This window comes from Cenococcum geophilum, assembly GCF_001692895.1.
Source record: "Cenococcum geophilum 1.58 unplaced genomic scaffold K441scaffold_44, whole genome shotgun sequence".
In the NCBI taxonomy this organism is placed as follows: Eukaryota; Fungi; Ascomycota; class Dothideomycetes; order Gloniales; family Gloniaceae; genus Cenococcum; species Cenococcum geophilum.
The window spans coordinates 200171-217961 of NW_027137602.1; the positions used below are offsets into that span (position 1 = coordinate 200171).

The following is a 17791-nucleotide window of genomic DNA, read 5'->3' on the forward strand; positions in this document are numbered from 1 at the left end:
TTCTACTCGCTACTTAAGAAGAACCGCTATTACTTTTTTTCCGCTCTCCCTATTCCCTACTATAGCTTTTACTACTTTCTCTATAATCTTAACTTCGTCTCCTTACTGCTTAAAAAGAACCGCTATTACTTCTTTTCCGCTCTCCCTATTCTATACCGCAGCTCTTACTACCTCCTCTATAATCTTAACTTCGTCTCCTTACTTTTTAAAAAGAAACGCTATATAGTTAGTAGTAAATAATCTTACTAGTTTTATAACTAGTCCTTACGTAATTTAAAAGCCTTCTACTCGCTACTTAAGAAGAATTAATATTACTTCTTTTCCGCTCTCCCTATTCCCTACTATAGCTTTTACTACCTCCTCTATAATCTTAACTTTATCTCCTTACTTTTTAAAAAAAACCGCTATATAATTAGTAGTAAATAATCTCGCTAGTTTTGTAACTAGTTTTTATATAACTTAAAAGCCTTCTACTCGCTACTTAAGAAGAACCGCTATTACTTCTTTTCCGCTCTCCCTATTCTATACTATAGCTCTTACTACCTCCTTTATAATCTTAACTTTATCTCCTTACTTTTTAAAAAAAACCGCTATATAGTTAGTAGTAAATAATCTTGCTAGTTTTATAACTAGTTTTTATATAATTTAAAAGCCTTCTACTTACTATTTAAGAAGAACTATTATTACTTCTTTTCCGCTCTCCCTATTCCCTACTATAGCTTTTACCACCTTTTCTATAATCTTAACTTCGTCTCCTTACTACTTAAGAAGAACTACTATTACTTCCTTTCCACTCTTTAAATTCCCTGCCGCCGCTTTTACTACCTCCTCTATAATCTTAACTTTATCTCCTTATTACTTAAAAAAAACTGCCATTACTTTTTTTCCGCTTTCCCTATTACCTACCGTAGCTTTAACTACCTCCTTTATAATCTTAACTTTATCTCCTTATTGCTTAAAAAGAACTACTATTACTTCTTTTCCGCTCTCCCTATTGCCTACCGCAGCTTTAATTACCTCTTTTATAATCTTAACTTTATCTCCTTATTACTTAAAAAGAACCGCCATTACTTTTTTTCCGCTCTCCCTATTACCTACTATAGCTTTAACTACTTCCTCTATAATCTTAACTTCGTCTCCTTACTACTTAAGAAGAACCGCTATTACTTCTTTTCTACCCTCCTTATTCCCTACCGTAGCTTTTACTACCTTCTCTATAATCTTAACTTTATTTCCTTACTACTTAAAAAAAACCAACATTACTTTTTTTCCGCTCTCCCTATTCTCTGCCGTAGCTTTTACTACCTTTTTTATAATCTTAACTTCGTCTCCTTACTGCTTAAAAAAAACCAATATTACTTCTTTTCCGCTCTCCCTATTCCCTGCCGCCACTTTTACTACCTCCTCTATAATCTTAACTTCGTCTCCTTATTACTTAAGAAGAACCACTATTACTTCTTTTTTGCTCTCCCTATTCCCTACCGTAGCTTTTACTACCTCCTTTATAATCTTAACTTCGTCTCCTTACTTTTTAAGAAGAACCGCTATATAGTTAGCAGTAAATAATCTCGCTAGTTCTATAACTAGTCCTTACGTAATCTAAAAGCCTTTTACTTACTGCTTAAGAAGAACCGCTATTAATTCTTTTCCGCTCTTCTTATTCTATACCGAAGCTCTTATTACCTCCTCTATAATCTTAACTTTGTCTCCTCGCTACTTAAAAAGAATTAATATTACTTCTTTTCCGCTCTCCCTATTCCCTGCCACAGCTTTCACCACCTCCTCTATAATCTTTACGTCGCCTCCTTATCTTTTAAAAAAATTAGCCACGTTTCCCGCATTGTCTAATTTTGCAACTTTACTAAGAGATGCTGTGTTTAAGGCGGTGAAATTGCGCAAGAATTTTGATATTATGTAATAACGAGTGTCGGTCAGGCCGAATAAGAATGAAGTGGTATTGTGAATAACTTAATGGACCTTTTTTGTATAATCTGCACGCAGACTATCATTATTATGCGCATTAGAAGATATGCCAAGTAACGCGTATATTATATCCCGTTGATCGCTTGCTTCGCTTCCGTTAAACTTTACCAAAAGAGTGTAAAGATCTCGCTTCTGGCTCCACCAAGAATCTTTCCTCGACTGACCCGGCATGATATCCAAGACGGCTTGGCAATGAAGTTCTGGGTCCTCTCTCGTTAGCAACGGGGCAAGGGCAAAGATACGCGCTGGGATAGATTTCGTGCCGGTGCAGACCACCGCGGCTTTTGCGTTTGCGACTTCTTGCAAGATCCAAACCCTCTGAAACCAAGGTCGCTTCAAGAGCAACTTCATACCTTTACGCTGGAAGGTCTCCACATCTTCATTTAGCGTTCTTTGGGTACGGTTCACTTCTACCCAAAGATTCATCCAGCGTTCGTCCGTGTGTTTCCAGTTCTTATACGCATACTTGATACACTTTTCCTGTAGCTGCTTTAGAGAATCCATGAGGATGTTTATTGCGTATGTCGCTTGGCCCAACCAGAAAATAACTTGCTCAGCCTGAGAGTATATATTCCCCATTTGCTGAACTTGGTGTCCTCGTTCTTTCTCATTGCCTTAGTTAATACAAACTGCATCAACCCAAAGTATCCTGTCTGCATCTCGGGAACGCAGGTGCCCAAGCGCCCAGAACAGGTTTTCGGTGACACTAAGTCCTCTCCCATTTATCTTTATATATTTAGTCATTTCCGTGCCGCCCCATGTATATGACAAAGCCTCATAGCGAATAGCGCTGTCATCGTAAAGCCAAGCTTGGAAGAGCTCGCACTCGATATCAAGCTCCTCGCCCTCGATGTCGAGCTCGCACTTGATATCAAGCTCCTCACCCTTGATGTCAAGCTCCTTGCCCCTAATAAGTCGTAGTAGCCGAAAAGCAGGGCCCCCGAGATCAATCGGTTCGTATTCAAAAAAGTCCATGTGTCCCACGAAAGGTATAGCTAATTTTCTGGCTCTAAGAAGTTGGGGCGTTAGGCAGAACGTTACTAAGGCGTTAACGGTATAGAACTTACTAGAGTAAATATTAAAGCGAAAATGCGTACGGATATCGCTAACAAAAGATAGCGAGCGGGCGAAGAAGAGGCAGAAGACGGCCGAGCGGGTAGGAGGGCAGCCGTAGGGGCCGCTGAGCTCCAATGATTCAACACCGTGTGGCTGGGTAAGCGTGCTTATGTGCGGTATTAAATAGTAATAAAAGTGATTTGGTACTAGGCATTGCCACCATAACAGGGAGGATGGCCGAGCCGCTCCGGCCGCACCCTTGTGACAGTTTGCCACTACAGCAGGTGTCATGAGGATATGTTGTTAACTGGTTGTTCTTTCGGAATTAAGGTCAAATGTAAAGCCAAGCCTTGTGGGGTATCGTTCAGTGCCACCTACTGCTTAGGCCACCGGCAGATTATTTTGCCGATTTACCGCAGAAATCCCGACTTAGTACCGACCCTCATAGAGAGCCGCTATGTGTTTATTTCTCTCTTTAACTTCTTAGTTCCTAAAGCATTCCCCCTTTATGCTTAAAACTTTCCTAAACGGTAGACTTATAATGTTTATAAATTATTACCGCTCATTATACGGCCATTAGTCGTGTTACACTCCTCTAAATATATTAACTATTGCGCTTTATTGCCATAATAGATATACTATAATTAGTAATAATTAAAACAAAGCCTATAGGATACGGGTTAGATGTGTTCTATAAATCTACCTAGTTACTTTCCTAGGAGCTTACCGCTTCTAGTCCTATTATAGTACTGGATCGAGTAGATTGTAAAAGTAAGGTGGCTAGATTAGACGTAATACTCTACTAATAGACATAGTCCTTTAAGATTACGCCCTTAATCTTATATTAGTACTACAAATTCTTCCTACCTCTTGTCTACTACTATCTAGTAGCGGCGGAAAGAACCTCTTTAGCGATATCTTCTAACTTAACCTAGCTATTAACACTAGGGATCTTAACGTATAACAGGTTATACCTCTTTTCTATATAGTCCTTAATAATAAGCCTAATAGCGTTATTTGGGACTAGGTCTATAATGTTATTATAAACTTAGCGCTTATAACTATTACTAGACCATCGACACCTCCCCTATCTGGCCCTTTATATACCGCGTCGTTTTAGTAAACGCCTTAATTATTTAATATTAGGAGTTTCGCAGATATATTTGATCTAAGGAGGAATATAGATCCTATACTTAGGAGTAAAGTAGAGGATAATCTTATAATTAATTATCTAGACGTTTTTGATACGTTTTTTAGAAAGATCTCGCAACTTTATAAGGTTATAGCGGCGGTATTAGAGAGCTATAAGGACGCGGAACTATTTTAAGAGGGTGTTAGTTAGGTGGAGTGGCTAGAAGGATATAAGGAAACGGTGGTACTATAATTCCTTCGCTGTTATATTAATTAATTTCTTCTATTTATAGATAAATATAGCTTCCGTCCCTTAAAGTGTTGCTATTATATTACTACTCCAAACAAGCCTATTCCTGGATTAATTAATAAGTAAAAGCTAGATATTAGTCTAGCATATAATATAAATAATAAGCTAGAAGAGGGAAATCGGTATAGCTATAATTGGTCCTATATACTTATACCTAGCGAGTTAAAAAGCAATCCGTGGGAGGATAATTATAGCAGTACTTGGCTTAATATTGTGAGATATGGTTGAGAGATATTTAGCGCATAAGATACGCGATGGTTTATTCTAGGCTTTACCCTATACGGTTTTATTATGCGTTTATAGGAATTTGATAGGCTTAGGGTAGTTAGGTCTACGCCATTTAATATTAATAAGGTGAGACGTTTATTATAGTAGTCTTAGGGTGTTTATAGATAACGGAGAAAGAGCTAGGTTTTGATCCTACTATAGTAAAGGGTGGCGGAAGCTATATATACATTTGACGGAATAGCTAAATGGAGTAGATCTGGCTAGAGGAGTTTATAAGGCAATGGCGCTCGGTTACTGGCCGAGTAATAAGGTATTAAAGGGGCTCCTTTTAGAACGAAGTGGGCCGCGAACTTATAATTAAGGACTTATAGGAATATAAAGAACGGCCTAAAGAAGGCCTTTTACTTAAGGAGGTAATAGAAGCTAATATAAAGAATATAGCGCGGTATTACCACTATAAGACGGTGCTCACTAATAATAAGGTGGACGATGTTTTAATAAATATACGGAGGGGACTAAGTAATATAGTCGGCTAAAATCCACTTTAATAGTAACGGGCAGTATATTCCGAAGCTATTATAAGTTAAAAAACGTCTAGTCCCTTTAGAGCTAGAAGAGGTAGGAGTAAAAGTAATAGTCGAACTATGCCGTGGAAGAAGTTATTAAGCAGTATTTAGGTATTAATGCCCCCCCCTAAATGGTTATGCTTAGACTCGCCAGTTAAGTAGAATATATACTAATAAAGAAATCGTGTTTATCGTTAACTTATTATATAAGATTTTAGGAAAAGCGTTTATAAATTAAGTTCTCTACGCGGTATATTGGTGGGATTGCTTAGCGGTATAAAAGGTAAGTACCTAACGAAGCTTTCCGGGCTATGGCTGATTTCTTAGGGCACAAATTGCTACTGGATGTGAGTATCCTCTACTGAGATATCTCTATTAGGAATGTTATGCTAAATATAGCAGAGGATAACGGATTTTTAATTAATCTTAACCTTACTATTAAAACCAACTGTAAAAATATATCTAGAGCTCCGAGTAAAACTAGGACTAAGGTATTTATAGTAATTGGCACGCTTTATAGCGAAGACTATAGCTTTATATACGACCTAGAATCGTTCTTTTAGGTGTTATTTTGGGCTTATATTTATTGCACTAGTCTAGGTAGGCACTATTATATATTAAAGTTTTAGTTATAGAATTTTAAAAGCACCAAAACCCTTATAAAGATTAAGAAAGGCTCTATAGATAAAGAGGATAAGTTTATAAAGAAAGTAGATAAGAACGTCACGACTTACTACGCACTATTAATCCCTTACATAAAAGAGCTGCGGAAAGTAGTTTTCCTAAAGGGAAAGCGATAGCTAAGGGAGGATTAATAGCTCTATTCTTATATAAAGTCTATTCTCTAGTAGGCGAGTAATAAGTTAGATACCCTAGAGTAACAGCATTTAATTAAATTAAGTTGCTTGTTTTCCACTATATGGAACAGCTATACAATACGAATTTACTTCTTACTTCTAAGTCATTACCTGCCGATTTTCGGTTGTGGCTAGCTATAGGCCCGTTTTAGTTTCTGTAGTTAGACCTATTTTAAGTACCTAGTCTAAACTACTTGTGATTTTATCTAGCTGTAGTTAGAGGCTGTGCTTATAATGTCTTGGCGTCCGCCGACCTGGTGGCAATAACTATTACAACTTCATCTTATAGGTTTTTGGGAAATTTAACGCCTCTTGCATAACCCTATAGCCGGTATAGGTCGGCTGCCCTCCCTACTAGCGTAGCGAAGGGGCAAGAACTTTACTACGCGTATTATAACGTTTTCTAGAATACTATAGAATCTTTAAAAGCGAGTATTAAGACTAGGACGGAACTAATAGAAGCTGCTAGAAAAAGCCTTCCTATAATATAAATACAAGTTATTCCCCGGACCCCTTTATAAAATAGAGATTATAAAAGAAATATATATAATAAAGAGTAAGTCTATATAAGTATTACCTCTAGTTAACCTTAAGGAGAGTAATATAGCTAGATGAATGTCCTAAACAAATTATATCTCTATACACTGCTATATAGGTTAGTCGATATTTATAAGGAAGCCATAATAAAGATTATTCCTTTAGTGTAATCTACTAACTTTGTATAAAAAAATTAGAACCTATTTTTTCCTAAGAGGAAAAAGTATTAAAGGAAGGTAAAGAGAGAGGAATGTTTCCTCTATTTGTCTGCAGATATTGGCCGTCCGGCGAGAAAGCTAGGGCGCTAACGTACCCGGAATAGCCCTCGAGCGTACTGCGGCAAGTCCCCGTCGCTGCATCCTATAGCTGTACCGTATTGTCAAAGGATGCAGACGCTACTAGCTGGCCGTCTGGCGAGAAGGCTAGGGCGCTGACGGACCTAGAATGGCCCTTAAGCGTACTGCGGCAAGTCCCTATCGCTGCATCCCACAGCCGTACTGTGTTGTTATCGGATAAAGACGCTACCAGCTGGCCGTCCTGCAAGAAGGCTACGGCGTTAACGGACCTGGAATGGCCATTAAGCGTTCTATGGCAAGTCCCCGTCGCTATATCCTACAGCCGTACCGTGTCGTTATAGGATGTAGACGCTACTAGCTGGCCGTCTAGCGAGAAGGCTAGGGCGCTGACGTACCCGGAACGGCCCTCGAGCGTACTGCGGTAAATCCCCGTCGCTGTATCCCACAGCCGTACCGTTTCGTCATAGGATGCAGACGCTACTAGCTGGCCGTCCGGCGAGAAGACTAGGGCGTTGACGGAGCCGGAATGGCCCTCGAGTGTGCTGCGGCAAATCACCGTAGCTGCATCCTATAGCCGTACCGTGTCGTTAGAGGATGCAGACGCTACCAGCTGGCCGTCCGGCGAGAAGGCTACGGCGTTAACGGGGCCGGAATGGCCCTCAAGCGTACTGCGGCAAGTCCCCGTCGTTACATCCCACAGCCATACCGTATTGTCGTTATAGGATGTAGACGCTACCAGCTAGCCGTCCGGCGAGAAGGCTAGGGCGCTAACGGAGCTGGAATGGCCCTCGAGCGTACTGCGGCAAATCACCGCCGCTGTATCCTATAGCCGTACCGTGCCGTTATAGGACGTAGACGCTACCAGCCAGCCGTCTGGCAAGAAGGCTACGGCTTTGACGGAGCCGAAACGGTCCTCAAGCGTGCTACGGCAAGTCCCCGTCGCTGTATCCTACAGCCGTACCGCCTCGTTGTTATAGAATGTAGACGCTACCAGCGGGCCGTCTGGCGAGAAGGCTAGGGCGTTAATGTGGTCGGAATGGCACTCGAGCGTGCTGTGGCAAGTCCCCGTCGCTGCATTCTATAGCTGTACTATATCGTTAGAGGATGCAGACGCTACTAGCTGGCTATCTAGCGAGAAGGCTACGGCGTTAACGGGGCCGGAATAGCCCTCGAGCGTGTTATAGCAAGTCCCTGTCGCTATATCCTATAGCCGTACTATGCTGTTATAGGATGCAGACGCTACCAGCTGGCTGTCTGGTAAGAAGGCTACGGTGTGGACGGACCCGGAATAGCCCTTAAGCGTGCTATGGCAAGTCCCCGTCACTGCATCTTATAGCTATACCGTGTTGTTATAGGATGTAGACGCTACTAGCTAGCTGTTTGGCGAGAAGGCTAGGGCGCTAATAGACCTGGAATGGCCCTTAAGCGTACTGCGGCAAGTCCCTATCGCTACATCCTACAGCCGTACCGTGTTATCGTTATAGGATGTAGACGCTACCAGCTAGACGTCTGGCGAGAAGGTTAGGGCGTAGGCGAGGCCGGAATGGCCCTCAAGCGTGCTGCGGCAAGTCCCCGTCACTGCATTCTATAGCTATACCGTGCCATGTAGACGCTAGGCTAGGGCGCTAACAAGGCAGGAATGGCCCTTAAGCGTGCTGCGGTAAGCGTCCCAATTATCTTCCACCTTTAATAGCCTGCTAATCCACCCTAGAATATAGTTGGTAAATATCTTCTATATTATACTTATCTCTAAAGTAAAAATAAGGGCCGAAGAATAGACCTATAGAGGTGTATCTTCTACTATAGATTAGAACCGTAACGTAAACCGCTTTATATTGTAAAGAAAGCTTAAAATAATACTCTTATCCAACTAGAATATATATAAGTACAGCAATTATAAAATGCGTAGAATAATCTTATATTTGTAAGCGCCTATAGCTTATTAATTATATAAATATATATATATATTTCTCTAATAAGGCTTATAGCTTCTAACTAATATAGGAAATACTTCTAAAGAAAAAGGTGGACGGAATCCTCGTCGTAGATATAGCGTTTACTCTGCTCTAGATAGTGTACCTAATAACGGCTAGTATATTGTAACTTAGGTAATAAATAGCTAGCTATTATCTGTTTATTAATCTCTCTTTTTAGACCTTTAGGTATTAAGAGGTTATATATATTTTGCTATAGGCCCTTTAAACTAAACATTAGTTTAAGGCACTAAGATACTAGCCTCTTATAGATTTCTTTTTTGTTTACCTAAAACGGACTTTTTCCCTACTTTTGAGGATTAATAAGGAAGTCGCGAAAAGATAAATATAGGAACCTTATAGGTATATCCTCGCTATTAGGAATACTAAGAATAGAGTGTAGAGAGTCTAGCTGGTAGCTAATATCGTCTTTAGGGATATTAAGGAGGTTTATAAGTAAGGCTATAGAGAGTAAACTCTCTAGAATAATAATACTCCCAACTATTTCCCGGAACTCGCTGGCCCACCTCTTTTTGCCTATATTGTTTTCGTCATTAAAGAGCTAGTTTAGGATTGGGAGGTATGTCCTATTTAGCTTTAAAATATAGTTTGCCGTTTAGCATTAAAGGACGATATTAAGACGCTTTTTAGGGTTGTCTTGTTGATCTCCAATGTATTAATAGGTAGTAGCGGCGAAGATAAATAACGGGATGGCTAGCTTGACTAGCGCCTAGATTTGGCCCCTGCTAGGCCAGTCTACGGACAGTAAGCGCTGCTTACGTATCTCCGCAAGTTCGTACTTTAGGAAAAGGGTTATGTTATATTTAATTGTTCTCCTTTATACTTCGTGGAGAACTAAGTCTTAATACGTTCCGTCTGGCATTTGCTTAAACCTAAGATAAATAGGGAGCTCTGGTTTACTTGTTACAAAAACCCGTAATAATACTAGCTTAAAACCTTTAGTTTATAAAAGAAGTCGAAGAATTGCCCGTATATCTTCGTCTCGCTTATACTTGTTTAGCGCGTTTATTATAACAATTAGTTCTAAAGCGTTGGCGGGTGCCGTTTTCGAAAGTAGATGGAAGACTAACTTCTTAAACTGGTCTTTTAGAGCCTTCTTAGAAATGGCTAGGTTAGTATTAATCGCTTTCCTTATGCCTAACATTAATTCTAGCACATAGCGCATTAGACACGTAGTAATAGTGGTGAAAAATTAAGTGGCATTTCTGCGGTCACCCTCACCATTTTTAAAGAAAAAACTTGCGCCTAGCTGATTATTTTTGGCAAATAACTGGGCAATAGTCCGTGTAATTGTAGACTTTCCTATGCCTGCTATACCATTTAGCTAGAATATAGGTTTGCTATTTCTATCCTTCGCCTATTCCGTTATTTAACTTAGTAGCTTAACCCATATATTGCTAAGATATCTTACATTATACTCCTCTATATAAGAGTCGAAAAATGCTCCTTTAGCGATTGGCAGCTTTACTGTGTTAATCTTTAATAAAAGGTTATTGGCTTTTTTATTAACGAGACTTAGCTTCTAATTAATACTAAGAATAAGACCCCTATATATACCCTTTATTAGTTACTTTTATAAGCTGTTAAACATTTATAACATACGTTTAATTGATCTAAAGTGCGAGGCTAAAAGTTTACTCGTATTTCTTAAGGCTAGCGACTATCTTCTCTACCTACTGGCTTGTAAAAGGCTACTTTAAAGCTTATACGCCAAAACGGTGTATTACTTTATAAGCCTTCCCCAGTTCTAATTATGTCCTTAAATCTTCTAGCTGTTAAGTATACTCTTTAAGTGAGGCCGACAACTTGTCTGTAGTTAAGAACTGCGTTTTGTTACGCTTGTCTAATAGCTGCTGGATTTTATTAAGGACATTTTTTACGTTAGTGGCTGTCTTTTTAAGGCGTTTAATGTCCTTCTTCGCATCCTTAACAGCGGCTGAGTACTAAAAGCAGAGCGAGGCGATTTTGGCAGATATATTGATAATAGTAGTAATACTTGCTGCTACTAAAAGACCATCTATAATACGAATCGTAGAGAAGTGGCTAGGTCTAGAGATATGTTTTATAGCGGCACGCTCGTAAATATATACTGTAAGAGCGGTTCTATATTGTAGAGAGGGTTAGAGTCTATCTTTTAGCTTAGCTAGGCTAAGAAGGTAGGCGCGGCTGGTACCTAGATTGCTAGTAGAATCTCATTAGAGGTAGGGTTCGCGTAAAGGGTACGGAATTACTAGGTCCGCTCCCGGCGCTAATTAGTAGGTGGTTAGGTGTATAACTTAAAGCTCTTACGTAGCTCTCTACAGTTTGCCTACACTAGTAGGGAGGATAGCCAACTTGCTCCGGCTATACCCTTATACGGAAGGTATTATAGTTGGCTTCTAAACTAGAGTATGCATGTTAATAGTAGGAAGTATTTAGTTAGCGCTCTATAACAGCCTATACCCTAGATAGTATATGGTTATAATAGAATATATATATATATATACATACATATATACGGAAGGCGTTAAACTTTTTAAGAAATAATACTGGAGTAAGCATATACTTATACGTGTCGCGTATACTAAGATTTTAAGGGCGGCCTTACCCTAATAATAGGTTAGATTTTGGGTATAAGAGTAAAGCAGCTACAGGAACTAAATCTAGGCACTATAGCCTGCTAGTGACAACAACCACTATAACCGTAAATATTATTTATTATAGAAAAGCTCTATACCTCTTATAAGTAGCAGCTTACTACTACAGCAGGTATCTATAGGATGTGTTATTAACTAACCATTATTTCAAAGTTGAAATCCGCGTTAAGGTCGGCATTAGTGTTATCCCAGCCGCGTGCCCCACCGCTAGGCCGCTTATAGACCATTTTGCCGACGCAGAAAACCCGGCTTAGCGTTAAGGCTGGGGTAAATGGTTTGTTAGTCTTTATACTTCTAGCGTTTACTTCCTTTTAATCCTTAAAACCGCTAATACTATATTTGGATTTCTTTAGAGCTAGTAGCTCGTGGCTGTTATAGATCTTACCCGCTTATTTAACGTTTATTGTACGCGTTCAGCCTTTAAGCGCGTTATCCGTCGCGCTTTATCGCGATAATGGATATAGTAATTAACGATAATTAAAGCAAAGCCTATTGCAAACGGGTTAGATACATTTTGTAACTCCGCTTAATTACTCTCTTAGGAGCTTAATATTTTAGGCTCTACTATAATATTAGATCGTATAGATAACTAAGGTAAGAGTTAAGTATATTAAATCTATTATAATAATTTTCTAATAGATACAGGCCTTCAAGACTACGCCCTTAATCTTTTATTAGCGCTGTAAATTCTTCCTACTTCTTATTTATTACTATTAAGTTATAATAGTTACAGCTATTACTAAACCTTTAACGCTTCCCCCTTCTAGCCCTTTATATGCTGCGTCCTTTTAAAGGGCCTTAAGGAACGAAGCTAGATTTAGCAAATTTAAAGGTTCTCAAATAATAGTAAAGTAAATAGATATTTGGAATTTTTTAGATTATGTAGACGGAGTTTATTAAGATAACTCCGTCAGTTAGTATATTGCTAGTTTTAGGTAGTTTTAGGTGGTATGGGCTTATATAGGCAAAGCCGATTTTTATTAGATAGTGGAAACTAGTAAAGGAGCTTTTAGGACTTTATATTATTGTATTTATAGAGTTTACTAGGTTAAACTTCTACCTTTAAGTGTCCTTAGTTATCGTATATATAGGACACTATAGGTATTATAAATTCCTAGTTAATTTAGTAATTACTTAATATATTACACTCTACGCTCTACTAACCGTAGTGCTTATAGCGGTACTTAGCGCAATGAAAAAGACACTTACTCGGGTTTATAAAACATAGAAATTCGGCACTATAGTTTAAGTTCCTATACTAGCTTATCTTTTTTAAGACTTTTAAGTACTCTCTTAATATTAATATCTCTAGCTTACTTTACTGTATTTACTCTTTTACCTTATATAGCTAAAGCTTGCTTTCCTCGCATTGCCTAGCTAAGGCTTAAATCTCTTAGGCATAGCTATATAGAACTTTAATTAAAAAGTCTATTAGGACGCCTAGATTTATAAATTAATCTAAACCTAGAAGACTTAAGATATTTGCTATAGTCATCAAAGCTAAGATTCCTAGTAGCTTATTATCTCCCGTTAACTAAACAGCTATATTAATTATGCTAGGTAGGCTCGTAACCCAAGATTAATCCCTACTATTACTCTAAAGAAGATGCTTAATTTTTATATTCGCTAGCGAAATAAGTTTATTAATACTGTAATAATCGCTAATAGAGTTAATATTAATATATTTAAACAGGGAAGTAGTAGCGGTTAATTTTGGCGGTAAAGGCGTAGCTAGAGCTTTTAAAGTAGGGTTTATACTTATTAGTGTTACAGGGTAACTCACTAATACTACTTAAGTAAATATAGTGAATATTAGTTATAAAGCTTGTTATTGAGAATTAGGGGGTAGGTAAGGAACCTAAGGTTCCTTACTACGGTAGTGCCGCGGCAACACGTGATGATATGTAATAACCGCTTACCTTATTCCCAACACTAGTAACTCTTCTTTTATAGTTGCTATCTATATACACTTATAGATTGCTACTATATAAAGATATAAAGCTAAGGAAAAAAAGAAGAAGAAATAAAGGGGAAGAGGTAGCGTAAGTAGATATACGGGTTTATGCGAAGATATTAGTTCCGCTTACCGCTCTTAGCTGAGCCAATGACGATTTTCTATCCCGGGGATAGAAAATCCTAATTGGCTAGCTTAATAAATAGCGTCGGTAGAACTCCACACCACTACCTAAATTAATTAGGTGCGGCGCTTTTAGCAAAAATCTAACTAATTAAATAACTTTAACCGGCGGTTAAAGTTCTATAAGATTTTAACTTCTTTAAATTTCCCTCTTAACCTAACCTTTAACTCGCATATATAAAGTATTTATATTAATAAACATCTTGTTTATACCAATTTAATGATACAATTAAGTCGTATCCACGGGCACGAAATACATATAGTATTATATACTTATTTAGATAGTAACTGTCTCTTATATTAAAGCAGACTACGTAGTCTATATACTAATACGACCTCCCCCTAATTAGTTAGTGCTTCAGGGGTGCACTAGACGCGTAAGTAGGTAGTTAGTGCACCGAACGCGTAAATGCGTAGTTGGTGTACCGAACGCGTAAGCACGCGGTTAGTATAACAGGTGCTATAATTATACACTAGCGGTACTTAAAAAAATAAAACCACCTATATATAGCCTCTGTAATTGCTTTAATAGAACTATAAAATATATAAGAAATATATAAGAAATCCATAGGAGATCCCTCCTAAGGTGCCTTCTAGGCTGCCTTCTAGACGGTGCTTTAAGCTAGCCGTAAGTCCTGCTTACGGTCTGTAAAGTAAACTATACGGCCTTCTAACGGGCTACAAATAAACCATAAGTGCTCCGTTAGTCACGTTCCACCTATTCTATAACCTTTAGATTAAGCTTATTTATATTAATTAGGGCTTTTAGAGCTTAACACGGTTTTACCTTAGTTATGGCGTCTACTAGGTTATCTCCACTACTAATCTATTTAACCTCCGTAATCTCACGTCGTTTATAGGCCTAATATAAGCACATTAGGTTAACTATAAGCCTCTTCTCCTATATTATACCTAGTTTAACTAGGTAGTTATAAAGGGACTTTAAATTAGTATATAAAACTAGGGGTAACTACTCTAGTTATAGAATCTTCTAGACCGTTAATTTAATTATAGCTGCTATATTAAATCTATAAGCTAGTGTATATAGTTTAAAAGCTAGTATACTGCGGGTTACTTATTTATACTTAATTAAGGACTAGTATAGTATATTTACGTCCTAATTACGGTCCGTAAGTACAATTATAAAGCTAATTTGTAATAATAGGTCTTTATTATTAGTAAAAGAGGCGTCTATAAATGCTAATAAGCTAAAGAAATTTAGGTCTAGTAGTATAAAAGTAAGTCCCCTTGCTATATTATTAATTTGCCACTAAATGCGCTTATTAAGCTGTTTAATATTTTCCTCTTATAGGTCTATTGCCTAGGCCGTAAAGGATAAATTATAGGCAGATTTAGGTTAACAGACTATGGCAATATAGGCGCCTCTTATACACTATGCAGCGTATTAGTCCTTTATATTTATAGTCTTATAAGTCTCTTTACGGGAACTAGTAAGGTCCGTAGGCTTTACTATAACAGGCTTTAGGTTTTAAGCTTGGCGTTCCTAAGTTAGCTTAATTAGGTTGCCCTTTTATATAATTAAGCCTCTATTAAACTTAATTAGAGTCTACTTAGTTAACTACTCTCGCGGCTTTACCAAGAACTTAGCCTTTTATAGTTTAGTTTCTTTAGCGTCTACAAAGGTCTAATCTACTAGGAAGAGGGTATTATCTATTTAGAGTCTAATAATACTAAGGCCGTTTAATAGGCTATATAGGAGGCAGGGGTTATAGGTTAACTATTCTATTTTAAGTTTACTAACGTAGTACTAGTAATATATTTTAAACCAATAGTTTCTAGCTTCTGGTACTCTATATAGGGGTTTTATAACCTATAAAATTATTCCTAGTTATAGGTTAAGTTCACGGGGTAGTTATATAAAGATATCCCTACTTAAGTAGGTATTAGACTGTATATAGGCTTATAAGATATCCCATAAATAAAGGGCTATAGGTATTGTTTGCTATAGCCCCGGCGTAAGTACAAGTATAATCCGTTAGCTAACTTATTAAATTATAGGTAATTATATAAGGACTAAGTTCTTTCCTTAGTCATTATAAGCTTATATAATAAGCCTTAATTTTTTAAAAGCTTTATTAGTACTAGGGTACTTAATTTTATTAATAAAGCGTAAGTTAAATATATAGACGCCTTATGGAATATCTCTCTCCGTTATAACTACAAAGACGCCCTTTTTAAGTAGTCTATTAATCTCTTTACGTCGTAAGTCCGTAAAAGGGGTTTCCTATACTAGAACTAATATATCTGTAAGCGGAGATTACCTTACAGGTATTCCTGCGAAGGTTAAGTAATTCTCTATTATAGGGTTTTTAGTTATAGGGTGTTTTTGGGGGCGTCCTTAACCGCACTTTATAGTAGGTTTTATAGGTTTAGTAGGTTTCTAGGGGACTTCTAGGGTAGGTAAGGATACTTCTAGTTTATCTAATTTAGTGGTTACTTTTAGTTTATCTAGTTTAGCAGTTACTTCTAGTTTATCTAGCTTAATGTTATAGGCGTTTTTAGGCTAAAAGTAGGGTTTTACGGACGTGCTTCTAAAGCTAGTTAGTCCGCTAGGAAGTTATATATAGTATGTTTCGTTTTCTATAGCTAGTAAATAGTAAGGTCTAGTTTACTTACCGCTTTTACGCTATATAAGGACTTTAGAATTAAGCGGGAGGTTATATACGAAGGTTATATTAGGTCCGTTATAGTAGTATAGGGCGTTATTAATAGTTTATTTAGCCCGTAACTTAACTATTTTAGCTATTGCCTTCTATATTATAGCTGCTCGTTCCATAATAGATGGGGTAGAAGGGCCTAGGTTACTTATCCTTAGGTAGGCTCTATAGACCAAAAGGGTAGGTACTAGTCCGTTAGGGCTAGCAGTATTATTAATAGCTTTTACAGCCATCTATAGAGCTAGTTCCTTTTAGATATCCTTATATTTATCTCTAATAATCTAGTAAGCTCTCTATAAAGCTAGGTAAGCTTACTTAATAAGCCTAACAGACTAATACGCCTTAACTAGAACAGCTTTTGTTAATATAGCCATGGCTATAGTATACTACTAGAATTCCTTACTAATAAAGTTTTTACTAGCGTTATAGGTAATATACTTAGGAGATCCAACGTATATATTAATCTAGTAGGTCCGTAAAATATCCTAAGTGTGCTTTATAAATATATTTTATAACTAATGGGCGGCTTAGTAGCGGGTTGCCCTACTAATTATATATAGTATTAGGCTGCTGTTAATATATATAATGTCTATATATACTAAGTAATTAAAGTTAAGATCCTTATAAAGGGTAAACTTAAATTAGCCTAGTGTCACGGCACTGACCTGACGCATACTATTTTATACTATCTCGTACTATTCCCTACTATTAGCTAGCCCACCACTAGCGACTTGGCGGCCGGCCCTACTATTTATATACAATACCCCCTTTCCACCTTCTTCCCCTCTTTATACCACAACGTAGTTATTCAGTCTACTTTATTGCAGCACTATAACAGTTTGTAGTATCTTCAATTTACGCCCCATCGCGATCACTAATTCCCCGTACCCTAGCTAATTAACCTCCGCCCTAAAGCAATCGCAACCTACGCGCGCCTCTACTAAAACCAACACGTCCCCAGCACAGTCCTAGAACAATCCTTAGTTTTTACCTAGTACCTAGATGGGTAACACCAATGACGCCGAAATGGCCGAAACCTAGAACCCCCGCGACGTTTTCGCAGACCTATTTACAGAGACATACCCTAATATTACGTAGACAATCCGCCGCTCCCTACTATACCCTAAGACCTTTAAGCCTAGCAAAGCTTACCTTACCCTTATTAACTATACTAATAAGTTCCTTAACAATATTAAAGCAGGACTATAGTGTATATATAACACAAACACCGCCAATAAGAAAGCTAACGAAAACCTTAGTGCCCTTATCGCTTCCTAAATAGGAACTATCAACTCCCAGGCAGAGACTATTACCATTCTAAAACAATTAACCCCTACAATAATAGTAGTAACCTAGCAGAAAAAACGGAGATCTAAAGACCC

General features: G+C 37.8%; 2 protein-coding genes across 2 annotated transcripts; both read right to left on the reverse strand.

The window, feature by feature from the left end:
• Window positions 1-1767: 1767 nt before the first annotated feature.
• K441DRAFT_731328 (uncharacterized protein) lies at window positions 1768-2958 on the reverse strand. The gene has a single exon (XM_067654230.1). The coding sequence runs from the start codon at window positions 2560-2562 to the stop codon at window positions 1969-1971; it is 594 nt and encodes a 197-aa protein (XP_067500295.1). The 5' UTR covers window positions 2563-2958; the 3' UTR covers window positions 1768-1968.
• Window positions 2959-7028: 4070 nt separating this feature from the next.
• Window positions 7029-7668, reverse strand: K441DRAFT_689214 (WD40 repeat-like protein; the record flags this gene model as incomplete). Its single annotated transcript, XM_067652276.1, has 4 exons — window positions 7029-7254; window positions 7285-7532; window positions 7572-7622; window positions 7663-7668. 4 exons carry the CDS (start codon window positions 7666-7668, stop codon window positions 7029-7031), a joined length of 531 nt encoding a protein of 176 aa, XP_067500296.1.
• Between the last annotated feature and the right edge of the window lie 10123 nt (window positions 7669-17791).